This window comes from Mastomys coucha, unplaced genomic scaffold, assembly GCF_008632895.1.
Source record: "Mastomys coucha isolate ucsf_1 unplaced genomic scaffold, UCSF_Mcou_1 pScaffold11, whole genome shotgun sequence".
Classification (NCBI taxonomy): Eukaryota; Metazoa; Chordata; class Mammalia; order Rodentia; family Muridae; genus Mastomys; species Mastomys coucha.
Genome location: NW_022196893.1, coordinates 11834355 through 11861311, shown reverse-complemented (window position 1 = coordinate 11861311; position 26957 = coordinate 11834355). Strand labels below are relative to the sequence as shown.

General features: G+C 42.5%; 1 protein-coding gene across 4 annotated transcripts in view; it reads left to right on the top strand.

Moving 5' to 3' along the window:
• Mrtfa (myocardin related transcription factor A) overlaps positions 1-26957 on the top strand; it is a 194587-nt gene that overhangs the window by 113958 nt on the left and 53672 nt on the right. Inside the window, exon 1 of one of the 4 annotated variants that reach the window (XM_031349944.1) lies at positions 17344-17664. The exons of 2 other annotated variants lie outside the window; for them this stretch is intronic. In XM_031349944.1, the coding sequence (XP_031205804.1) occupies positions 17487-17664 (178 nt within the window). In that variant the 5' untranslated portion in view covers positions 17344-17486. Of the gene's footprint in view, positions 1-17343; positions 17665-26957 lie in introns of those variants that run through there. One more of the 4 variants, XM_031349970.1, reaches the window with a different exon arrangement.

Genomic DNA, 26957 nt, shown 5'->3' with positions numbered 1-26957 from the left:
TTTAGCCTTGGCTGTCCTGGAACTCACTCTGTAGACCAGGCTGGCCTCGAACTCAGAAATCTGCCTGCCTCTGCCTCCCAAGTGCTGGGATTAAAGGCATGTACCACCCACCCACCCCCAGATAAGTCTTTTAAGCTCTGGGATAGTTATTTTTTTTTATTAATTTTCAGTTGCGATCTATGTTAAAATGGTTGCAGAGCTTCAGCAGTCATAAACAGTGCAGTACTGAGGGCTCTTAGTAACCAGCATCATTTCAGAATTTTTTTTATAAGGGAAAGGTTGAGTTAGCGCATAGTTTTGGCAGCTGAAAGTCCAGAATCAGGAGGCCTATCGGTTTGGCCTTTGGTGAAGGCCCCTTTGGCTGTATGACATCATGGTGGCATGCGGGAGCATATGCAGAAGGGAGAGATCACATGGTGAAACAGGAAGCCACAGTAATTACCTCTTAAGTGCTCAGCTTGTGAAAGTCGATGCAAAGGTCACAGACATATAAACTACTTTTTGAAAAAATGCAGGGGAAGGACATTATTTTAAATAAATCATAACAATAAGCATGAAAGTTAAGATGTGTGGCATATGTGAAAGATTCTTAAGGAAGTGACACATTGCTTTTGGAAGGGGGCGTTCTTCAGTGTGCTTCATGGTGCTGGTGTCTGCAAAACTACCCATTGAAGTCCTAGCACACCAGGGCTCCTGACAGGTACCATGGTGCAGTAGGGCTCTGGCCTGGCATGGCACGTGTTTGTGCACAATTGGAGTGTATCAGTGAAGGCAGGTTAGTTAGTACATGAGGAGGAAAAGGGTCTATGGTAAGCTAGTCAGACGACTGTGAGGAAGCAGGACAGGAGCTTCCGAACAAGTTAGGAAATATGCTGAGGGATTTTTAACCAGGGAGATATGGAGAGTAATGATTTGGGGAACAGTAAAAGCTATTGGAGGAACCATGAGAACTGATTATTGAACAGCACAGTACAACAGATACAAGTGAAGCGGCCAGCTACCTTGTCAGTTGCGAGCTGCCTGAAGTGGGTGCTGGGAACCAAACACCTGGGCCTTTGCAAGAGCAGTATGCATTCTTAACTGCTGAGCCATCTCTCCAGCCCTGTGGTGCTTATGTTTTGTTGATGGTGACAGTGAACAGAGATAAAATATTAGTAGTAAGGGCTGGTAAGAAAAGTAAAGCAGTGATAGGGAATAGATGGAAAACATCTGTAGGTGCTTTAGAAGGCCATCCATCAAGGAAAGAAGCCCTTTTGAGAAAGAGCTAATTGAGAAAAGACTGAAATGAAGGGGAGTCCTCCATGATATGAGCATGCTTAGCATGGCTAAGGATGAGAGAAGATTGTACACATGAATGAGAACATACATGATCCAAGCTGGGATTGCCTATCCTGCTCACCTGGTGTTGGCGTGAGTGGTTGCTGGCTCATAGTGGGTGTTCTATGAATGCCTATTGAATAGACAGACAAGATAGTGACTGGCTCAACAAATGAGTCATGCTCTCTAACAAGCCTGGAATCTGGGAAGGGGAGAGAAACAAGGGGGGCTAGGAGAAGTTGCAGGTAAACTCTGACTGTGAGAGCTCAAAGGTTGGACACTGGAGGGTCTCTATCCAGCTGTGCATCCCCTGCATGTGTAACCATGGCAACTTCATATTCTTGTGTGCCTCAGTTTCTTTTTCAGGAAAACAAAATGGGAAAAATAATACCTATCCTCCATAAGGTCCTGGCATGGCTTCTGAACTAATGCACAGTCGATAATTTGGGTTGGGATTTTGTTTGTTTGTTTGGTGCGTGGTGGGGAGGTGATCTCCTACCTACTATATGCCTTCTGGCTATAACAAGTAAGAATACCCCCAGATATCATATATCCCCCAGGGGAGAAGTTGCCCAGGATTGAGAGCCATGTGAAGAGTAAGGGTGCTGATGGTGTAAAGCACACCCAGCAATAACTGGCATGTATCTGGGTGGCGTGGAGTGGAGTAGAGTGGGGACATTGAGGGTGGGTGTTGTGGGCTGGAGTGGGTGGGCTGGGGTAGGGTTGTGGTACTATCTTTCTACTAACAGCAGTTGAGAACAATTCACTGTCTTACATTAAATAACCTAATATATGTATGTACACATATGATTGTGTGTGTATGTGTGCATATAGCTATTTGTGCATAGCCCTAGGTTCTGTTGTCAGTACTGCTACAATTAAATAAGGAGGGATGGAGGGAGGAAGCCCGTTGGTGGTGTGTCTTTGTTTTTGTTTTTTACTTAAATTTGTTTCTTTGTTTGGAGGATGGAGTTTTGTGGGCTTACTATACATCACTCAGGCTGGTCTCAAAGTCCTGGGCTCAAGAGATCCTTCAGCCAGGTAGCTAGGACTGTAGGCGTAGGTGCCACTGGAGGTTTTTAAGGTGGAAGACTATTAGTAATGGGTTCTTCTCACAGGAGCTGTGGTTTAGGGGACACTTCTTATAAGATTGCATTAACTTCTGGGTAAACTAACTTTCAACCATCATGTGTCCTAGTGAGAACTCTCCAGCTTTAATGAGTGCTTATTAGAGAATAAAGTGATAGTATATTTAACAATATGTAATGGCCATTTTATAGAACAACCTTTTACTTTGAGTCACTGTTTCCTGGCAGCTACTGCATTGCTGCCATGGGCCTTTATTCTGCCTAAGGTATGAAGATAGGGGCTGGAGTTGTTGCTCTTAGAGACCTTCTATATAAAACAACAGTTGATAAATGCAACAATCACAGTAGGGTAATTCAATACATAGTCTGACGTCATCCTCTTTGCTCTAGTTGGAAGATTGTTACTGTTAAAATTTTTGCCTAAGCATTTTTTATTTACTTATTTATATGAGACAGTGATATATACTATATAGCCTTGGCTGGCTTGGAGCTTACGACAATGTGGACGAGACTGGCCTGGAATTAAAGGTTTGCTGGGATTGAAGGCATATGCCCAGTTCCTGACCCAAGAAATCTTTAATAGGTCCTATATAAAAAGTAAGTTGTGGAGACACATGCCTTTAGTCCTAGATGGAGACCAGCCAGGGCTTTGTAGTGAGATCCTGGAAGAAGCTCAAAACAAAAACAAACAAATAAACACCCAGAATCTAACCATAAGGACTAGAGAGGTGGCTCAGTAGTTAAGGGTGCTTACTGGTATTGTTCTTGCAGAAGACATAACTATGGTTCCCAGAATGTGCACGGGGTGGTGGTGGTAGGGTTGGGGGGGTTACAACCTACCACTACAGTTCTGGGGATGCAGTGCCCTATTTTGATGTCTTTAGGCACCTACACACATATCCAGATAACCACGTACAGGCATATGCATACACATAATTTTAAAATATATTTGCATAATTTCACATAGGTGCTTCAATTTGAAACTTTATTCTCCATAAAAACTGCTGATATGGGCTAGCGAGATGGCTCAGCGGGTAAGAGCACTGACTGCTCTTCCGAAGATCCTGAGTTCAGATCCCAGCAGCCACATGGTGGCTCATAACCATCCGTGATGAGATCTGATGCCCTCTTCTGGAGCATCTGAAGACAGCTACAGTGTATTATGTGGGGGTGGGGAAGTGGGGGTGGGGGGGCAGTGAGCAGAGGTCCTGAGTTCAATTCCCAGCAGCCACATGGTGGCTCACAGCCATCTGTACAGCTACAGTGTACTCATACACATAAAATAAATAAATCTTTTATAAAAAAAACCAAACCTGCTGATATATTAAAAATAGGCTTACTTTAGCCCCAGTCCGTAGTTCACTCTCCTGGAAATGATGTATTGAGCAGTCTCAGGACTGGAGATGTGAGTGCCGTGCCTTGGTTCCTCCTCAGGAGCACAGCATCTCTGTAGGACTGGTCCTTTCACTTGGAGATTCTTTCCTTTGTGTCTCTGGTCAAGTCAGCACCCTCCTTCTCCTGGGATTTTGCTTTTCCTGAGTAGGGTGATTTTTAAAGCAGTGAATCAGCAGGATCCACAGATGTCTTTTGGTGTCTATAAAAGCTGTAGCTGCAGCATGAACTCTTGACTGACCTGTTGAGTAGGGACAGCAGATGTTGGGAGCAGCAAATACGGCAGACCCTCTTCCTTTGTGGTGACGGCCCATTATTTTATACTCGATCTTAGCTAAAAGGCAGATAAGTTATTTCCCTATTTATTTTAAGAAGCCATATTGGGGCTGTAGTCTCTGTGGCTTGGTGGTTATGAGGCCTATCTGCTCTTTCAGAGGATAGGGGTTCAATTCCTAGCACCCACAAGGCAGCTCAGAACTGTCTGTCACTCCAGTTCCAGGGAATCTGACAGCCTTTTTTGGCTTCCCTGGATACCAAGCATGCACATAGTACACAGATGTATATATACAGGCAAGATACCCATATACATAAAATAATAAACTGGACTGAGTAAATGTGCAGCCTTTTGTGGGGTTTTAGCATTCCCTTGCCTTGCTTAGGCGTGTTCTTACCTTAAACCTGTTCATATTTTTTTCTCTGGATTCACATATGAAGAAGCACGGTCCTTGTTTTTTGTCCCATTGAGTTGTGTTTTGTTTTATTTGGTTGGCCGGTTGGTTCTTGTTGTTTTCTTTGATTTCTTTTGTGGGGTGGGCAGTATGGTCTCTCTCTATAGCTTTGGCTGTCCTAGAATACATCATGTATCTTGGACTGGCCTCAGACTCACAGAAGTCAGTCTGCCTCTTACTCCTGAGTGCCAAGTGCTGAGACCAGAGGTGTGCACCATTATGCCCAACCTATTGAACTGTTCTTTTTTTTTTTTTTTGGTTTTTCGAGACAGGGTTTCTCTGTAGCCCTGGCTGTCCTGGAACTCACTCTGTAGACCAGGCTGGCCTCGAACTCAGAAATCCACCTGCCTCTGCCTCCCAAGTGCTGGGATTAAAGGCGTGTGCCACCACCGCCCGGCTTGAACTGTTCTTAAAGGGGATTGTATTTTATGTTTTTATCATTTTCCTCTTGGTCTCTGTTCCCTCCTCCCAGCCCCGACCGTTTCTTTCCTCTCCCTCATTCTCCCTCTCTTCTCCCGTCTTGCATTGTGGGATATCTACCAGACCAGGGCCTTCTACATGCAAGGAGGTCGTTGCTCTCCTACTCGGCTAAACCCTCAAGTTAGCGTCTGACTTCGTAGTTCAAGTTGACCTTGTATTCACTGTGTAGCCTAGGTGCCTCTTGGCCTGCACTTCCTAAGTGCTGGGGTCACAGGCACATGCCTGCATCCTAGACAGGTTTGTGTACTGACATATGTATTTCAATGTAGTGTATTCCTAGGATGGAGCTTGATGGGTTGAGGGAAGTCTTTTTAAGTTCAGAATATGTTACTGTCAGATTATTTATTGTAATTGGGGGTGCGACAGGGTCTCACGCATCGTCTTTTTTTTTTTTTAAACAAAAAATTTAGAAATATAAGAAAAGAGAGACTTTTTTAAGCTGCCAGGTCTCTAATCCCAGAATGTAGGAGGCTGAGGCAGGAAAGTCACTTCAAGTTCAAGGCCAGCCCAGGCTATGTAATGAAAGTTTGCCTCAAAAAAAAAAAAAAAAAAAAAGTGGCTGGGCAGTGGTGGCACACGCCTTTAATCCCAGCACTTGGGAGGCAGAGGCAGTTGGATTTCTGAGTTCGAGGCCAGCCTGGTCTACAGAGTGAGTTCCAGGACAGCCAGGGCTACACAGAGAAACCCTGTCTCAAAAGAACCAAAAAAAGGGAGCTAGGGAGATGGCTCAGCAGGTAAGAGCACTGATTACTCTTCTGAAGGTCCTGAGTTCGGATCCCAGCAACCACATGGTGGCTCACAACCACCCGTAATGAGATCTGACGCCTTCTGGTGCATCTAAAGACAGCTTCAGTGAACCCGAGCCTGCAGGGCAGGAGCAAGCCTGGCAGGAGTGAGCAGGGCTGGCAGAGGTCCTGAGTTCAATTCCCAGCAGCCACACACATGACGACTCACAGCCATCTGTATAGCTACAGTGTATTCATACACATAAAATAAATAAAATAAATATTAAAAAAAAAAAGAACCAAAAAGAAAAAATGTAAACACATGCTGTCTGTAGTTTGTGGCAACCAGGTATGTACAAGAGTCCCTCCCCCTCCTTGCCAGGTGTAGGTGTTATACAGTCTTTTAATGTTTGGCTGGCCTAGTGGATGCTAACTCATAACTCATTCTTACTTTATTATCCCTCCATCCAAGAACTCAGATAGATCCTTAACAAGAATAAACTTTTAAGAAGGCTCAGCCTTTTTAGGCAGTAGCCATGTCTCTTTAAATGCCAGTGAGACATATACCTTACTTTTCCTTCTGCTGCGTAAAATACTCTGACAAAAGCAATGTAAACAGTGGTGGCCCATACTTTTTACTCTCAGCACTCAGGAGGCAGAGACAGGCAGATCTCAGTGAGTTTGAGGCCAACCTGGCCTCAGAGTGAGTTCCAGGACAGCCAGGGGGCTACACAGAGAAACCCTGTCTCGAAACAACAGCAACAACAAAACAAGCAAAACAACAGCAGCAGCAAAAAAAGGACAGGGAAAGCAAGTAAGGTAGAAAGGGCTTATCTTATTTGGCTCACAGTCCAAAGGTCAGCCTGTTATGGTGAAGTCACAAGAGTGGGAGCCTGAGGCAGCTGGTCACACTGCATTCATAGTCAAGCAGAGAATGAGGGATTCATATGCTCATCCCTTTTTGTTCTTTGTGTACAGCCTGGGATGATGCCACTAAAAGTGGGCAGATCTCACCTCAGCTAATTTAATTGTAATAAAGCATGGAATTCTCCTGATTATGGGTTATGAAAGAGATGAGTAGGACTCATACAGCACAGTTTTGACAGTCCACCACAGTCTGGGCCTAATCAGTACCAGGGGCCCATTTAAATCTGGCCTCTTTGCACTTCCCGTTGTGATCCGGCACTGGTGGTGCGTACTGTCTCTAGTGAGAGGTCTGTTGTCAGTGATTTATGCTGGTTCAAAGATATCGGATTGGAGGGTATGGTTTAGATGACATGGGGACCTGATCATACCCTTTGGAAAGAGCCTCATTTTGTTTTGTAACAAAGTGAAGTGAGATACTATGCCTCCCTCTCAGAGAGTTTAGCATTCACTTGTAGATGGAGATAATCATTTGCTACAAAGTAAGAGGAAATTTTATGTAAATAGCACAGATATTAGAATTGGTCAGTGTTTTGATCTGAACCCGGGACAGTGTTGTGGAATAGATTGATTCTGAGCCAGGGTTTTGTTTGGTGTGCATGCATGTTTTGTTTTTCATTTTATTATATAAAATTTTTTATGTGTATGGATGTTTGCCTGCATGTATGTCTGTGTGTCATGTGTGTGTCTAGTGCTTGAGGAAGCCAGAAAGGAGTATTAGATTTTTGGGAATGGGAATTAAAGACAATTGTGAACCACCAAAAGAGTGCTGGGAATTGAATCTGGGTCTTCTGGAATAACAGCCAGTGCTCTTAATCACTGAACCCTCTCTCCAGACTCTGAACCAGGTTTTTAAGAAGGCAGACCTGGTACATGACCAGGTAGCAGGACCAGTTTCCTAAGGGATGACAGCTCCACAGACTTTACTCCAGTCATGGGTCACTCAGAGTCTGTCTCACTGTGCAGCTAGGTTCAGATGATCCTGATGAGTCTCCAAGGAGCTGAAATTGTAGAAGAACTAGATATAGCCAATGTGTGCTTCAAACATGGTTAGAATCTTAAGAGTGTAACCTCTGTCCTCTGCCCCGCTTAGCATAGGGAATGCTGGGATTTGTAAGAGTGCCATTCAAATATAAACTCTGGATTCAAAGAATATTTTTCAGTTTTCTGTTTGTCATTGAAAAAGAGATAAATTTAAACTGTTTGCATTATTTGCCTAGCTTTATTCATCCGAAAAATTGCTGCTTCCTAATGGAAGGGTAATGTATTGCAGTGCCCAGAACCAGCCCTGGCCTGAGTTCCGAGCATATGAGCATTTGTCTTGACATCATCTGAGAGCTTGAGCTCAAACATCACAGTTTATATTTAAAATAGTGAAATGACTACATTTCATACAAATGTCCTAGTTATAGTTTTGCTTTATCACTGTATTCATTTATCACATGTGTATTCATAATTATGTGTATGGGTGCATATGTGCATACATGCATGTGTAATGTACATATAGAAATCAGAGGCTGACACTGGGTGTCTTCCTCATTAATTTTCACTTTGTTTGACTGAGGCCAGAGCTTGCCAGTTTGTCTAGTCTAGTTAGCTTGCTCTCCAAACCTAGTTTTGTTTTAAATCCTGGAAAATGTTGTCACTTTTTAAATAGAGCAGTACCTCTTTTTTTTTTTTTTAGATAAATGTATTTTATTTTGTTGTTTTTTTTTTTTTTCTCCATGTGTACCATGTTCATACCTGCTGTCTGAGGATGTCAGAGTAATACATCAGAGCCCCTGGAACTCAGGTTATGGAGGATTGTGAGCCACTATGTGCATACTGAAAATAAAACCTGGGTCTTCTGCAAGAGCAACAAATGCTCTTAACAGCTAAGCATATCTCTAGCCCCCTGTAGGACAGTCTCAGTAGTACTCACTTGCCTACCATGCCCACGAACCTGGGGTTGATTCCAAGCACCTATATGGCAGCTCACAACCATCTGTAACTCCAAGATTTCACATCCTTACAGACATGCGTGTAGGCAAAACACCAGTGCACATCAAATAAAAATAAATTATTTAAACTGTTTTTTAAAAAATGATGAAGGATTTGGAGTTGGAATAGACTCATGTTTGAGGGAGCTCAGTTGCCTTACTACACTATGAATAAAACTTTCCATTCTACACTAAAGCTAGCCGGTAGTTAAATATTCTCTCCTTTTGCCCTGTTCTTGTGTCATATGGGAATTAGAAGGCTGAATGCTGTAAACACAGCATGGAACCCTGGTGAGTGTGTGTGTGGCTTCCGGCTTCAAAGAATTACATGGATTTGTAGAAAAATTATTCCAGTGCCCTTGCAGAGATAAGGTGAAGGGAGAGGGATATGATGGAGGAACCCAGGCAGCTTTGGAAAGAAGTGAAGGATCATAGAGTGTGGGAAAGAGCATGTGCAGTGTCGTCTGACATCACCCTGCTGTTTTCCTTCAAAATCTGTATTTTTTTTTTATTTTGTTGACAGTTCATAATGTCTAGAAATTGACTACTGACACTTCCCTGCCAGATTGAGTAGCAGTAAGTTTAGAAACAATGAAAGTGTTACACTGAGGCACAAATAGCAAGATGTTCATCCTTATGAGCTGGACTCTCCAGGAGGGGAGAACCTGTTCTCATGCTGGCACACACCTTCAATCCCAGCACTTGGAAGGCAGAAGCAGGCAGATCTCTGTGAGCTCGAAACCACAGAGTAAATTCCAGGGCAGGCGGGGCTACACACAGAAACCTTGCCCTGAAAACCAAGACCAAAAATGAAAGATTTCTTTAGGTCTTGCTCACACACAGCACAACCATCAGTATTTTAACCAGGATGAGGCAAATATTCTGAATTTCATTAGTTATTGGCTTCCATGATGCATTGGGGGTGAGGGCAGCAGAACACAGTGGTAAGTGGGCCCCTTGGTGGTGCTAGGTGAGGGAAAACATGCCAGGGGTAGAGACATCATTATCCACAGAAGGATGACCTTGTAAAGGAGATTGCAACCCACCAGTAAGAGAAGAAGCTGCAAAAGTGTAATATTCTTTCTGTCTGTGTGGACTTTCACCTTATTAGAGCATAGAAAATCGGACCCTGGGCGGTGGTGGCGCACGCCTTTAATCCCAGCACTTGGGAGGCAGAGGCAGGTGGATTTCTGAGTTCGAGGCCAGCCTGGTCTACAGAGTGAGTTCCAGGACAGCCAGGGCCTCACAGAGAAACCCTGCCTCAAAAACAAAAACAAAAACAAACAAACAAAAGAAAAAATCAGACCCTGAGGTGGTTAGAGAGCTTGGTATTTAATAGCATCTCCTGTTATAGCAAGAATTCTGGAATTTGGTTTCTTTCTCCCTCCGATCCCCCAGACAGGATTTCTCTGTGTAACAGAGCCCTGGCTGTCCTGGACTCACAGAGATCTGACTGCCTCTGTCTTTGAGTGCTGTGATTAAAGGCACCACCATGCCTGGTGAATTTTAGTTTCTTTAAAAAAACACAAAAATATAAAAAGTGTAGTTTCACTTTAATTCTAGGTGTAGAGATATGGGTTGCTTCACAGCAGCTGACTGTGATTTGCCTCGTGCTCTAGCAGAGGCATGGTTCTGCCAGCTGCAGACAGTTTCTGTGATTGTGTGACATTTGGAATTCTGGGAACTTTTTAGAGGGTATAAACCGCCAGGGCCCTGAGAGGCAGGGTGGTGGGTGTTGCTCGTTCAGCAGGTGGGTCAGCAGGTGGGTTGTGGTTGGTTAGTAGTCAGACTCGAAGAAGAAACAGAAGGAAAGAAATTAGATTCAAGGGTCTCTCTCTCCTCTATTATCTACAGGTAGGGGTTGAAACCTAGGGGTGGAGAGGGAGAGATAAAGGGTGGGAAAAAGAAGAACCCACAAAGCAGCTAAGCCTGGCTACATGCTGTTCTTGCAGGAGATTCGAGTTTGGTTCCCAGCACCCACATGGCAGCTTACAATCTATAACTCCAGTTCCAGGAGACCAGATACTCTTCTGGCCTCCATAGGCACCAGGCATGTATGTAGTGCACATACATATATGAGGCAAAACATTCATACACATAAAATTAAAATAAATAAATCTTCTTTAAAAAATAGATGTTGAACACTAGTGCAGATTTCCTCTGCTTCCTAAATTTTTTTGTGTTGGTGCTTATGCCTCATGTGGCTGATTTCAACTCAAAAGAGGAAGTTAGAAGGGGAAAATTTAAGTAGAATCAGTTTGGCCCGTAGCCCATTATCTACTGCTATAGCAAAACACCTGAGTCTGGGTAATTTGCAAAGAACAGAGGTTCTTTTAGCTTATTATTCTAGATATCCAAGACCATGGTGCTGGCTTCTGTTTGGCCCTGGTAAGGATTTTACAGCTACATTACAGCGTGGATCATTGTGGGAGCATGTATGTGGGAGTGTGTCACACTGCCACCCTTCAATACAGTTTTTCAAAGGGTTCTTCAAAGCCATGCATGGTGATGCACACCTGAGCTCTAGCACTGGGGAGACTGAGGCAGAAGATTGCACATTTTTGTTTTGGTTCCTGAGACAAGGTCTCTCCACAAAGCCCTGGTTGTCCTAGAACCCTCTATGTAGATTAGACTGGCCTCAAAGACACACAGATCTGCCCCTGCCTCCTGAGTGCTAGAATTGAAGGTGTGAGGCCCTCCTCCTGGCTAGAAGAGTGCAATTTGGAAGTGGACCTGGGCTGCAGAGTAAAACCTAGTTCCCCAAACCAAAAATGTTCTCGAGTATGTAACCATTACGAGGCAGAAGTCTTTTTAATTGTTATTTGCTTAAGAAACGTTAATTTCGGGGGCTGGAGAGATTGCGCAGTGGTTAAGGTCAGAGGTCCTGAGTTCAATTCCCGGCAACCACATGGTGACTCACAACCATCTGTAATGTAAATATTTTCTAGTGTGTCTGAAGACAGCTACAGTGTACTCATATAAATAATAAATAAATAAATCTTTAAAAAAAAAAAAGAAACGTTAAATGCTGTGCTTCATTTCTTTCTGCGGATATGCGTGTTCAATGGCAGCTAGACATGTTCCTTTCTTCCTGACTTTTTGCTCTCAGAAATCTCCATGTGCAGAAAATGGTCTGTACGCTGGCAGCACTGCTGCACAGGCCTGTGCTCAGAAGGCTTGCCAGTGCCCCATGCTGCCTGTAAAGTGACTCACTGTTAGTCAGAGAAGCAGAACAAGAAATCCCAGGAGAGATAGTGACCAGGGTGATGTTTTTTCTTTAAATTTATTAGGTCATCTGATGTAGGAAGATGTTAACAGTTAGAAAATTCTAAAAGAATGTTAAGTTCCAGGCACGATGTCTTTATGAGCACTGTCATGAATAAACTAAAATATTAATTTGGTGATGTTAACTCCTTTTTATACCTTGTTCTTTCCCTGTTTTTTTCCACCCTATGAACATTTTTGTCTGTGCTGTAGGAGACCATAAGCTGTCATGATTGTAAAATGTCAAAAATTAAACAAAAGGGACAGTTAATTGAATATTTTTAGTACTGTTAATACAGATTATTGGCCAAGTACCTCATTAAATTTACCATTAAAATGGAAAAATGTGGTGATGTTCCAGTTTCCAGGTGCTTGATGCTTGGTAGGTAGACAGCAAATATCAAAAGGCAAGTGAGGGACAGCAAGATGACTTAGCGGGTAAGAACCCTTGACCTGCACGCCTGAGAACCTGAATTTAAGCCCCAGAACCCATGTGAAAGTGTAAGCAGAAGACAAACTCAAAAAGCTGTCCTCCAACCACCACACTTGCACTTTGGTGTGTGTGTGCTGCCCGCTCAATCACATATGCATAAAGTAATAATATAGTTAAAATAAGTAGTTCTCAGGCTGAAGAGATGGCTGAGTGGTTAAGAGCACTGAATGCTCTTCCAGATGTCCTGAGTTCGATTCCTAGCAACCACAAGGTGGCTCACAATCATCTGTAATGGGATCCGATGCCCTCTTCTGGTGTGAGCTAGTGTACTCATATACATAAAATAAATAATATTTATAAAAAACAAAGTAGTGTGGATTACCCCATGCTACAGTAAGTCTGGATAGTGTTGCATTTTAGAGATAGGGCCACCCTCATTGTTCTAAGCTCTCTTTGCAGATGGAAGTGATGCCTGGAGAGACGTAGCCGAGCAGTGAGCAGTACAGCTAAAACTGGAAACAAGATTCCCGACTCCTAGCCAGCATCCTTTTCTCCTGCTTGTTGTTTTGGAAGGGCACCCCAATAGCATGTGCTTAACAAGTCAGTGCTTCTTTCATGGAAACCTGAAGACACATACTAAAGGGAAGAAGAGGGTAAATAGAGTTTTTCTATTTCTGCCCCAAGTAGAGCCTTCCTTCCTCTGTGCTGTGTATGGGCATGTCTGTGTCTGTGTTTCATGCATGGTGACAGCACCAGCTCACATGTACCGAATGACTATAGAGTGGGCACTGTCTTCAGTGTTCACATGCACTCATTTGCTGATTACAGTGACCCTAAATGGACTATCTCATCCCTACTTTATAAGCAAGAAAACAGCGACACAGAAGTAGAAGTATCTCAAGGTCTCAGAGTTAACAAGTGGTAGACACAGCACTTAAATGATGGCATCCGCTCTAGAGCTTGGTGTGGGTTTGTTTGTTTTGTTTGTTTTTAATACCCAAGAAATGTTTTTGTGTGCAAGTAATGGGCATGTGTTTTATCTAAACATTCTGGGTTTTTGTTGTTGTTGTTATTATTTGTTTTGTTGTTTTTTTAATGAGATTTAAAAAAGAAAAGAAAATCACAATAAATTCTGTAAAACAGTCAGAGTCTGCTTCTAGACCGTTGATAGGTGAGGAGAAAGGGAAGGAAAAGACAGATTCTTACAGAGCCTGCATTCCTCACTCCTCCATTCTGATGAGAAACTTGTAGTCTACTTTTTGAGAAAACAAGAGAAGAAGTCAGCTTCTATGTGGTGGTGATCTTCCCTTTCAGGAATGTAGTTCAGTGGGTGCTGAAAAAGATAACCCAGCGGTTTATTTGTTTGTCTAATTGCTGAATATTTATTATTTCTATGAATTGGTACACCACATTTATTTTATACCACTCACAAATCAAAAGCATTTAACTTGTTTCTAGTTTCGAGGAAATTACTGACATGTGTATTCATGTATGGCCCTTATGTGGACAGACGTTTTTATCTTTCCTGAGTGGGTGCTAGTTTTATGTCAACTGACACAAGCCAGAATCATGAGAGAGGAAGGAACTGCATTTGAGCGAAGGCCTCCATAGATCTGGTTGTAGGGCATTTTCTTTGTTAGTGATTGATGGGGGAGGACCCAGCCCATTGTGGATGGTGCCATCCCTGAGCTGATTGTCCTGGGTTCTATAAGAAGACAGACTGAACAAACCAATAAGCAGCACCCCTCCATGGCCTGCATCAGCTCCTTCCTTCAGGGATGGACTACAATGTGGAAGTGTAAACCAAATGAACTCTTTCCTCCCCAACTTGCTTTTTGGTCCTGGTGTTTCATCCCAATAGTAGAAACCCCAAGTCACTCAGGAATGGAATTTCTGGTTTGGATAATAGGAAGTTTAAGTTCTTAAGGAACTTGTAAACTATTTCCAGAGGAGCACTTGTGTTCAAGAACCCTGGTTGTTCCCTATCCTCAGCTGGCTGTTTCTCTTGTTGGAAGGGTGTGGCTGAACTAGGAGTTTCTGCTGAGAGGATTATCTTTGTTCTTCCCTTTCTGATTCACTGATACTTATCAATTTTCATTATGTGGGGGTGGATGAAGAGAGGCTTTGCTAGCCCACTTCCCAGCTGGCTCAATGAGCAGGAGCTGTGGCAAATACAGTGATATATTACATTCCTGAACTTCACCTGTTTTCCTTCCCCTAGAACAGATTACCCAGCATAGAGGTTTTATTCCTCTGCACTGTGTGCCTTGCCTTGCTCAGCTTCCACATGCCAAGAAAGCTTGTGTGGAAAGAATACGGTGGCTTGTCCCTGCACTGCCAGCCTTGTTATCTGATCTATTATTATCTCGTTGGTCAGTGGTTCTCAGCCTTCCTAACATTGCAGCCCTTTAATACAGTTCTTCATGCTCTGGTGATTCCAACCATAAAATCAGTTTTGTTGCTTCTTCATAACTGTAAGTTTGCTACTGTTATGAATAGTAATGTAGATATCTAATACACAGGATATTTGATTTGCAATGCCTGTGAAAGGGTCATTCAACCCCCAAAGTGGTCATAGCCTACAAGTCCAGAACCACTGCTATCGGTGGAAATGCCAGTAAGTGCCATGGTGGCAGCTGTTTCTATAGTCAGCTGGATAAATACTCCAGCTCAGCCTGATGGGATAGCTCTGCTGACCACCTACTCACAGGATGACTGATGAGTGAATACAATCGAATAGTAAGGTAAGGTGAGAGTAATAGTCTCAGATGTCTCAGGCTGCCGTTACTGTCTCAGTCTCTGGTCTCAGATGTAGCCAGTGCTTAAGGTCCTTTATTCTAGTTAGTCATTGTGATGACTATTCTTAGTTGTTAGCTTGACTACGTCTGGAATTAACTAAAACCCAAATGGCTGGGCACACATGAGGGGTTTCTTTTTTTCTTCTTTTCCTTGAATTGTTTGAAGTAGGAAGACCTACTTTTCTGGATCTTTGAGGTAGGAGAGTGTACTCTTAAGCCAGGTCTTTAGAGGTGGGAAGATCTACCTTTAATCTGGGTTTCACACCTTCTCCTAGTAGCCTATATAAAGGGCATGGAGGAAGGAAGCTTGCTCTCCTTGCCAGCTTGCTCCTTTTCATTAGGTCTTCATAAGAGCGATTACTAAGAACCACATAACAGTCAGTATTAGGCTGTCTTGAAATCTCCTCTGCCAGGGCCATTAATCCAAAAAGCTTCCATTTAGCCTCAGGCAGACGTTTTGTGGAGAAGGGCAAAAGGCTGCCACATTCTTTTTTTTTTTTTCAAAGATTTATTTATTATTATATGTAAGTACACTGTAGCTGTCTTCAGACACTCTAGAAGAGGGCATCAAGTCTCATTACAGGTGGTTGTGAGCCACCATGTGGTTGTTGGGGTTTGAACTCAGGACCTTCGAAGAGCAGTCAGTGCTCTTAACCTCTGAGCCATCTCTCCAACCCAAGCTGCCACGTATTTTTTTGCCAAAATATTATAAGAACATCTGCTGGGCCACTATATGCTTCCCCTCTGAAACTGAGCTGGGCCCTCACAGTTCAGATCACTCTCAATACTGTTTTCCAAGACTGTGATAGGATGGCTCATTAAGTCCCACTTAAAGTGTCCAGTGCTTTCCTAGTCCAAAGCCCCAAAGTCTTCGATTTTCTTCATCAAACCACATGGGCAGGCCTGTCATAGCAATACCTCACTCTCTGGTGCCAACTTCAGTCTTAGCCAACTTCAGTCTTAGTTACTGTTCTATTGCTGTGAAGAGACACCATTACCAAGGCAACCCTTATAAAAGAAAACATTTAGTCGGAGGGCTTGTTTACAGTTTCAGGGCTTAGTCTGTTATCATCATTGTAGGGAGCATGGCGGCAGGTAGGCATGCGTAATATTGGAGAAGTAGCTGAGGGCTACATCCTGATCCACAGGCAGAGAGAGAGCCTGGGCCTGGCATAGGCTTTTGAAACCTCAAAGCCTACCTCCCAGTGACACACTTCCTAGAACATGACCATAACTCTTAATCCTTCTAAGCTTTTCAAATAGTGCCACTGCCTGGTGACTAAGCATTAGATATATGAGTGTACTGGGACCATTCTTGCTCAAACCATCACAGTCATGGTTGTGTACCTGTGTTCCTTATACTGGGGTCTAAGGATGGAGGGAGTCTTAGGCCAGCCAGCAGGTGATTTTTTTTAAGTTTTACGGTTTGCTAAGAAATGTCCCTTCATTCATCATTGTGCATATTTGCCATGTTAACTGTCTCTCATTCATTCATTGAGCACATTGCTTGTTAACTGTCCATTCATCATTGAGTACATTTGCCATGTTACCTCTCCCTTCAGTTATTCATTGAGCACATTTGCCTTGTTAACTGTCCATTCATCATCGAGTATGTTTGCCATGTTAACTGTCTCTTCATTCATTCACTGAGTACATTCACCAAGTTAACTGTCCCTTCATTCATTCACTGAGCACATTCACCATGTTAGCAACTGTTGTGCTTATGGTTCCCACCTTACCTCATTGCTGGGACATGGCATTTTTCAAAGCCGTTCTTCCTGAATTCCTATCCCCAAATTTGGTTGTCTCTCATCTATGAACATTTTAAACACAATTGTCAAGTAAAATAAAATAGTGCTGTGTTTTAGCTCCTTGTTATAATTCAGCACAGGCTTTGTACAAGAAGGAAGGGAGGCAGAGGCAAGAAGAGGGAACCTGGTCATGTGATACTGCTTGTCTGGCAGGAGCCTTTTGGTTCTGAGCAGAGAAACCAACTGTTTACTATTTTGGGTGAATGAGGTTGGGTGGTTGCTACGAGCGTTTTCTCTGAGGGAGCCCTGCAGTCCTCCAGCTCTACACACTGAAATCATCCCAGCTCTGCTTTTTGGCATTTGGATGGTGGAGGGAGGTATCGGTGTCGAGTCCCAGTGCTGACAGGAAGAAATGTTTTGCCAGGGACTTACTGATTCTGCCTTTCTGCTGTCAGTGCTTCAGTGCCCCACTCCCTAAGGAAACCTGGACTCTCACTGCTCTTGCAACCCTTTGCACTGCAGAAAATGAAGTGCCCACTCTAACTTAACGTGCAATGCTAATCAGAGCCACAGCAGATAACAAGTGGCTGCCCTAAGGGGGGCAGGCATGGAGACTGGCTGCTTGCAGCGCTGGCCTCTGGAGTCTTGTATCTCTAGCCCATTGGAGAAGCCCAGGCTTTGTCAGCCTGCCTGCAGGATCCTGCCATTCTCATGGATCGTCCTGACGCCTGGGGAAGACAGCTGCTCAGCTATGTGTCTGACCCCTTACCACAGTTTGCGGGAAGGTTAGCATATTTATCGATTTGGTGTTTGCATGCTTCTCCCCAACTTAAATGTATTGCTGTTGTTTATCCCCTCCTGTTAGTCTGTTGCCACTCAAGCTTTCACTTGGGATGGCTTATTCTCACAGAGTTTGTTGAACATTCAACAAATGAATAACTGGACATAGTACTGTAGCATGCATCTAAAAACCAGGTGGGGCAATGATGAGTCTGTTTCTCATGCCCCCTCCCACTTAACAACGGGTGAACCAAGTTGTAGAAGTAATGAAAAAAGCCATGACTCCGCCTCTTTTTGCGGGTCAAGTACAATGTCTTGTCAGTCAATCACTCTGACTATAAATAGATAGGGAGCAACGGATGACGGCCTCATTGTCTGTTCCCTTACCTACAACAGCCTTCTTTGCTATTCTGAAATTGATGGCAGATATTATTTTGGAGTGAAATAGATACATTTACGTTCTGCAGAAAGTTTTTAATTTGAGAAAAATCTTTTCACAGGCCTTCTGGGTCATTGGTAGGAGTGGGCAGACCCTTCATCAAAATGTTATCAAATTTGGATTGAAAAAGAATGATCAGTCTTGTTTCTTAGCTTGGAAATGATCGACAGTCATTAGTTTCTGTCATGAGCTCGTAAGTGCTAAAGGCATAGCCAGTTTTTGAGTTCTTGAGCTCTTGTTGGGTCTTTGCTGGCTTCTCACAGGATGACTTGAGTGTGGAGTCACCAATGAATGAATCAGCTGAAGAAGGGATTGGTCTAAAGAAGTGTCCAGTTTGCAAAGAATTTTAAGAGCACATTGAGAGGCAGTTGTTTTTGTTTTTGTTTTGTTTTGTTTTTTAAATCTATAAGTGTACTGGATCTAAGTGAGAAATGCCATGGCCCTGCCAGGAAGATTACCTGAGAAGCAGGGAGACTTCAGTCCTTGGGAATCTAAAGAATTGTAATGTTTCAGAGACAGCTTGCTGGCTTTACGGGCTTAGCTTGGTATAGGGTGAAAAGCTCTCGAGTTAGAAGTCAAAGGGAAGAAGGTTTGCATTAGTGTGAAGCCTATATAAGTAGGAACCCAGATTTGGTATAAACAGGGTCAGAGCAGCAGTTGCACATGGTACTCTAAGCCCTAGACATCCTATAGCATGTGGAATTCTCTACATTTGTCAGGTGCATCCAACCTTTTGACTTTGCAACACAACACTGTCACCTGCAAAGTCATACTCAAGAACCATACAGTAGTGGAATTCTCCCCCCAACTCCCCAAAACAACAACAACAAAAAACAAAACTTCACCTCATCCATAGATTTTTGACTTTGTGTTGGTCTATATTACATCACTGGACATGCCTTTGAGGACTCAGATCATATCTTCTCTAATTAATGTTTTTATTAAAGCATCATTTTGTAAGCTCACAAGAGAAGTGAATTCTGCTGAATGCCCAAAGATACCCAGTAAAAGTGGTATATGTTGCTCTTGTATTTTATTATAGATAAATTCCTAATAACAGACACTTTCTTTCATGGTTTTCTTTAATAGACTTTGACAAGGATCAGATCTGCCTGATGGTTGTTTTTTAAGAAGGAGTGAGCAGTCTTCGAGCTGGCGTTTTGTGGTTTTATGCCACCTTCTGATACAGCACTGTGTCTGTACAGCCAGCATGATGGGCACTGGGCAGATGCGGCCATTATGACTTCAAATGCAGCTGACATTACTGAGAACCTGGATGTTTCCGTTTACCTGATTTTACTTAGATGTAGACGGCAGATATTGCTGTTGGCTGCTCCTTGAGATGGGCAAGTTCTCTCTGCCTTACCCGGTTCTCTTCCAGCCTGCCTGCCTTTATTCCTCTTCACTGGCTTACTCTTGCAGCTAACTTGGAGAATGCTGGTTGTGGTCTGAGTCTTAGAGTACTTCCTGCCTCTTGGCCTTGGCTCTTACTGTTCATCTCTACTGTATGAAGTGTTTCAAAGGTTTCCAATACACCACTGCCTTCATGAACATTACAGAATCCCTTTGTTCTCTAGTAATTTATCCCTAAGCTTATTTTTTAAGATGTTAAACATTCACTGTGTGTGTGTGTGTGTGTGTGTGTGTGTGTGTGTTTAATGCATGTAGTAAGCCCAGCCTTTTCTCTCTGGTCCTCCCAAGTGTTCACACCAAAGCCTTTTTTAGATCACCACCCATTTGTGCACATGTAGCAGTTTACTGAGCCTTCTGATAATTACTGTTTCTGGACACTAGAGGGCAGTATTGTATCCCTAGGGAGATGTGTTTATTCTGAAGGTTTTTGACTAGTATTCTAGTCCAGTTTTAGTCTCATGGATAATTCAGAAGTACTTTGCTTCTGTTTATTGTCAATGATATTAATAATGTTTCTGTAATGCTCTTCAGCTACATTCAGAATATGAAGTTGGAACAAGAGATATTACATCTTGTTACAGCTAAGAAAAATCAGTCAAGTCTCTGAGTGTCATACATTAATTCCTTGAGGTTAGACACCTTTATATGGTAGGCAGTTAGTATCTTAACATAGAGCAAATTCTCTTGAACTTGCTGTTCCTAGTTTGATCTTGCCAGTTGTGTGTGTGTGTGTGTGTGTGTGTGTGTCTGACTTGCTCTAGCTTAGTAAACCAGTTTCTGATTTTTTAGTGTCTTCAGTCATAACTGAGTCAAATGAGGTCATATGTGAGTTCTCTGTAAGCCATGACATGGGTGTGAGCTCTCTGTAAGGCATGACATGAACTTGAGCTCCTTCTTTGCTTCTGTCTTCATTTCCATATGGAGTGTACATAGTAAGAAACTAGTTGTAATATTATAACCTTAAGTTTTAAGTACTAAAGGCTGCATGTTGCTAAGAATTGATAAGAGATATGACATGCAGTTCTACCCACCTAAGCTGCACACACTGAGCTGTGCCTATAGCTTCAGTAGTCAACAAAGCTTGTCTTCTGATGTTACTGCCTCAGAATGAACTATGTGATTCATACCCCTTTGTTTAGTCTCAAGTGGATGTAATATTTTAACATCCTCTGACTTTCTTATTAACTTCAAATATTCAGAGTCAGCCATTTATTATAAGGTATCTGGATCATTATGGAAAAACAGGTTCAAATGTAATTGTTAAGAGAAGATGGCTGCATTTTAGAAATAAGCATGAACACAGTTTGCTGTGGTGGTTTGTGGTTAGACAAGCAATAGGCTAGCTAGGGTGGTGCGCACCTTTAATCCCAGAAGGGTTAAATCTTAAATCTGGGGAGGCAAAGACAGATTGATCTCTGAGTTTGAGGCCAGCCTGGTCTACAGAGCAAGTTCTAGGACAGCCAGGGCTACACAGTAAGATGGAGCTTTCTTTCATCAGCAGATCATTATAGAGTCATCAAGTAAAATGTTCAGCTGAATCCATGCTGCCTCCTGCTTACAAAATCTCTTATCAAGGAAAGTTGTAGCTTTCTATTTGCACTTGAATAATTCCCTGTCCAGGCTTCCAGTTGGGAAACAGTCTGTAGTCCTGTGTAGTTAGTTATAGAACTGGGCTGCTGGGAGAGGCCCTGGTGATACTGAGTGGACACCCTGATAAGTGTGGTTTGAAGAAGCTTACAGGGTTCTGTATCATCAGAATTAAACGTGCAGATCAGGATGTGCCAGCATACTCCCTTGGGGGGTGATCTGAATAAAGCTCCTCCAAGTACATTCAGCTATGTGCTGAACACACTTGGGCTGTGGCCCAGGCAGATGGCACATTCCTGCACCCATCTCCTGAAGATGCCAGGTTCATAAGCTATTGGAGGGGCTGAGGGAGACATGGCTGGGCCTAGGCATGGCTGGTCCACCTAGGGATTGTCATATATTCTCATAGACCTTATGCCTGCCCTGTGGTGGACTTGGCTTCTACTGTCCGTACAACCCTGGGGCTGATTCATCTCCTCTCAAAGATTCCTTTAGGCTGAGATGAATTGAGGGTAGACTTTAGCACTCTACAACTTCCCTCTGCACAGCCCAGCCCGTCCCATTCTCGGGTTGGACTAGCCTTCCATCTAAGGATAGGTAGGGGTGAAGCAGCTTTGGTATAGTCAGTTGCCCCTTCATTAGTTATATCCATCCTGGCTCTAAATGAAATGTAGGCAAGATACTCTCCTTAGGTGTCACCTCTTCCCTGCCTCCCTACTTGCCTGTTGCCCTTTGATTTTTTAAATCTGATACTCAACCTTGCCTTCCCCCACTCACACGGTGCTGGAGTCGCCTAAGCTATTTCTGTCGGTTTAACGATCCCCAGCTGTTGCTGACTGTTTTTGTGCTCGTGAGATCAGCAAAGCCAGCAGAGAATGGGTCTTGCTTTTGAAGCAGATTGCACAGGTTGTCAAACAAGTCTCATCCATTTTTCTGAAGCCACTTGGTTGAGGCTGTTTAGGGATGCTAATACTGAGATGCTTAAGTGACACGAGAGTGAGAACATTTCCTCTTGAGAACACTTTTAAAGTAAACATTCTTAGTGGGTATAGTTAGCAACAATGCCTTGGGTAGACCCAAAGAGGAGGACTTTTGAGTATACTCAGCATAAAAAATGGTAAAAGTTTAAGGTGATGGATATGCTAATTACCAGACTACACAGGAGTAAAAACATCACATTTTACCTCTTAAAAATGTACAAATCTTGTGTGCCAAACAAAATTTAAAAATATATATATGATGTTGTTCTGCAATATATTTAAACTCATAATCTGGCCTGTCCCCTTCCAACCTGAGTGTGCTGAAGAAGCCTAATCCCTGACTAGAAAGGTGGGTCTTGTGACAGGAGAAATGGAAATCAGCCCTGAGGTCATGGAAGCATCAGTCTCATCTCATGGCTGACCTGATGCAGGTTTGCTCTGTACAATTTTGTGCAAAACCTGCAGCAGTAGACTGTTCCCTTTGCAGATCCAACCACAGAAATATTAAGAAATAGAGCTGTGGTTGTTATGACGTGAACACCCATTAGGTTGCATGTGCCTTTGATTCTTGTCCATCCTTACTAATCGTGGAACAGGTGCTGTGGGAAATTCTAACAGTTAATGGCCCGGGCTTTTTTATGTGGGCTTGAGCTTGAGAACAACTCTCTTCAGCACACTGTTGGCTGCCAACCTTGTAGCTCTTATCCTCACATACCGCATGGAAGTTTAATTTTACAGATTATTTTTTTTAGTCATTACTAGACACAGTTTTTTTTAATTAGATGTTTTCTTTATTTACATGTCATACGATATCTTCTTTCCCAGGTCCCCCTCCAAAAAAATTTTTAAAAATTAAAATTAAATTTAAAAAAAAAAAAACCTGTTCCCTCCCCCCGCTCTACTTACAACCCCACCCTCTCCTGCTTCCTGGCCCTGGCATTCCCCTACACTGGGGCATAGAACCTTCACAGGACCAAGGGCCTCTCCTCCCATTGATGACCTACTTGGCCATCCTCTGCTACATATGCTGCTGGAGCCGTGAGTCCCACCATGTGTACTCTTTGGTTGGTAGTTTAGTCCCTGGGAGCTCTGAAGATACTAGTTAGTTCATATTGTTGTTTGTCCTAAGGGGCTGCAAGCCCTTCAGCTCTTTGGGTCATTTCTCTAGCTCCTTCATTGGGGACCCTGTACTCAGTCCAATGGATAGCTGGGAGTCTCTACTTCTGTCTTAGTTGAGTAGTGTCAGAGCCTCTCAGGAGACAGCTATATCAGGCTCCTGTCAGCCAACACTTGCTGGCATCCACAATAGTGTCTGGATTTGATGATTGAATATGGGAAGGATTCCCAGGTGGAGCAGTCTCTGGATTGTCCTTCCTTCAGTCTCTGCTCCATAGTTAGTCTCTGCAACTCCTTCCGTGGGTATTTTGTTCCCCCTTTTAAGAAGGAACGAAGTATTCACACTTTGGTCTTCCTTCTTCTTGAGTTTCTTGTCGTTTGTGGATTGTACTTTGTGTATTCCCATCTTCTGGGCAAATATCCACTTATCAGAGAGTGCATACCATGTGTGTTCTTTTGTGATTGGGTTACCTCACTCAGGATGATACTCTTCAGATCCATTCATTGTTTTTAATAGCTGAGTAGTACTCTATTGTGTAGACGTACCACATTTTCTGTATCCATTCCTCTGTTGAGGGACATCTGGGTTGTTTCCAGTTTCTGGCTATTATAAATAAGGCTGCTATGAACATAGTGGAGCATATGTCCTTATTACATGTTGGAGCATCTTCTGGGTATATGCCCAGGAGTGGTATAGCTGGGTCCTCTGGTAGTACTATGTCCAATTTCCTGAGGAACTGCCAAACTGATTTCCAGAGTGGTTGTACCAGCTTGCAATCCCACCAGCAGTGAAGGAGTGTTCCTCTTTCTCCACAACCTCTCCAGCATCTGCTGTCACCTGAGTTTTTTATCCTAGCCATTCTGATTGGTATGAGGTGGAATCTCAGGGTTGTTTTGATTTGCATCTCCCTGATGACTAAGGATGTTGAACATTTCTTTAGGTTCTTCTCAGCCATTTGGTATTCGTCAGTTGAGAATTCTTTGTTTAGCTCTGTATTCCATTTTTTAATAGGGTTATTTGGTTCTCTGGAGTCTAACTTCTTGAGTTCTTTGTATATATTGGATATTAGCCCTCTACCAGATAAAGGATTGGTAAAGATCTTTTCCCAATTTGTTGGTTGCTGTTTTGTCCTATTGACAGTGTCTTTTGCCTTACAGAAACTTTGTAATTTTATGAGGTCCCATTTGTCAATTCTTGATCTTAGAACATAAGCTATTGGTGTTCTGTTCAGGAAATTTTCCCCTGTGTGTATGTGCTCGAGGCTCTTCCCCACTTTCTTTTCTATTAGTTTCAGTGTATCTGTTTTTATGTGGAGGACCTTGATCCACTTGGACTTGAGCTTTGTACAATGAGATAGGAATGGATCGATTTGCATTCTTCTACATGCTAACCGCCAGTTGAGATGGCACCATTTGTTGAAAATGCTGTCTTTTTTCCACTGGATGGTTTAGCTCCTTTGTCAAAGATCAAGTGACCATAGGTTTGTGGGTTCATTTCTGGGTCTTCAATTCTATTCCATTGATCTACCTGCCTGTCACTGTACAGGCAGTTACTCTGTAGTACAGCTTAAGGTCCGGGATGGTGATTCCACCAGAGGTTCCTTTATTGTTGAGAGTAGTTTTGACTATCCTGGGGTTTTTTGTTATTCCAGATGAATTTGCAAATTGCTCTTTCTAAGTCTGTGAAGAATTGAGTTGGAATTTTGATGGGGATTGCATTGAGTCTATAGATTGCTTTTGGCAAGATGGCCATTTTTACTATATTAATCCTGCCAATCCACAAGCATGGGAGATCTTTCCATATTCTGAGATCTTCTTCAATTTCCTTCTTCAGAGACTTGAAATTTTTGTCAAACAGATCTTTTACTTGCCTAGTTAGAGTCACACCAAGGTATTTTATATTGTTTGTGACTATTGTGAAGGGTGTTGTTTCCCTTATTTCTTTCTCTGCCTGTTTATCCTTTGTGTAGAGGAAGGCCACTGATTTGCTTGAGTTAATTTTATATCCAGCTACTTTGCTGAAGTTGTTTATCAGGTTTAGGAGCTCTCTAGTGAAATTTTTGGGGTCACTTAAGTATACTATTATATCATCAGCAAGTAGTGATAATTTGACTTCTTCCTTCCCAATTCGAATCCCTTTGATCTCCTTTTGTTGTCTAATTGCTCTGGCTAGGACTTCAAGTACAATATTGAATAGCTAGGGAGAGAGTGGGCAGCCTTGTCTAGTCCCTGATTTTAGTGAGATTGCTTCAAGTTTCTCTCCATTTAGTTTGATGTTGGCTACTGATTTGCTGTATATTGCTTTTACTATGTTTAAGTATGGGCCTTGAATTCCTGATCTTTCCAAGACTTTTATCATGAAGGGATGTTGGATTTTGTCAAATGCTTTCTCAGCAACTAATGAGATGATCATAAGGTTTTTTTTTTTCTTCGAGTTTGTTTATATAGGGAATGACATTGATGGATTTTTGTATATTGAACCATCCCTGCATCCCTGGGATGAAGCCTATTTGATCATGATGGATGATCGTTTTGATGTGTTCTTGGATTCAGTTTGCAAGAATTTTATTGAGTATTTTTGCATCGATATTCATAAGGGAAATTGGTCTGAAGTTTCTTTGTTAGGTCTTTGTGTGGTTTAGGTATAAGAGTAATTGTGGCTTGCTAGAACGAATTAGATAGAGTATCTTCTGTTTCTATTTTGTGGAATAGTTTAAGGAGTATTGGTATTAGGTCTTCTTTGAAGGTCTGATAAAACTCTGCACTAAACCCATCCGGTCCTGGGCTTTTTTTGGTTGGGATACTATTAATGACTATTTCTATTTCATTAGTAGATATGGGACTGTTTAGATCATTTATCTGATCTTGATTTAACTTTGGTTACCTGGTATCTGTCTAGAAAATTGTCCATTTTATCCAGGTTTTCCAGTTTTGTTGAGTATAGGCTTTTGTAGTAGGATCTCATGATTTTTTGGATTTCTTCAGTGTCTATTGTTATGTCTCCCTTTTCATTTCTGATCTTGTTAATTAGGATAATGTCTCTGTGCCCTCTAGTTAGTCTCACTAAGGGTTATCTACTTTGTTGATTTTCTCAAAGAACCAGCTTCTGGTTTAGTTGATTCTTTGTATAGTTCTTTTTGTTTCTATTTGGTTGATTTCAGCCCTGAGTTTGATTATTTCCTGCCCTCAACTCCTCTTGGGTGAATTTGCTTCTTGTTGTTTTAGAGCTTTCAAATGTGCTGTCAAATTGCTGGTGTATGCTCTCTCCAGTTTCTTTTTGGAGGCACTTAAAGCTGTTAGTTTTCCTCTTAGGACTGCTTTCATTGTGTCTCATAAGTTTGGATATGTTGTGGCTTCATTTTCATTAAACTCTAGAAAGTCTTTCATTTCTTTATTTCTTCCTTGACCAAGTTATCATTGAGTAGAGTGTTGTTGAGCTTCCACATGTATGTGGGCTTTCTATTGTTTATGTTGTTATTGAGGAGCAGCCTTAGTCCCTGGTGATCTGATAGGATGCAAGAAATTATTTCAATCTTCTTGTATGTGTTGAGGCCTGATTTGTGACCAATTATATGGTCAATTTTGGAGAAGGTACCATGAGGTACTGAGAAGAAGGTATATCCTTTTGTTTTAGGATAAAAAATTCTATAGATATCTGTTAAATCCATCTCTTTCATAACTTGTTAGTCTCACCATGTCTTTGTTTAGTTTCTGTTTCCATGATCTGTCCATTGCAGAGTGGGGTGTTGAAATCTCCCACTAT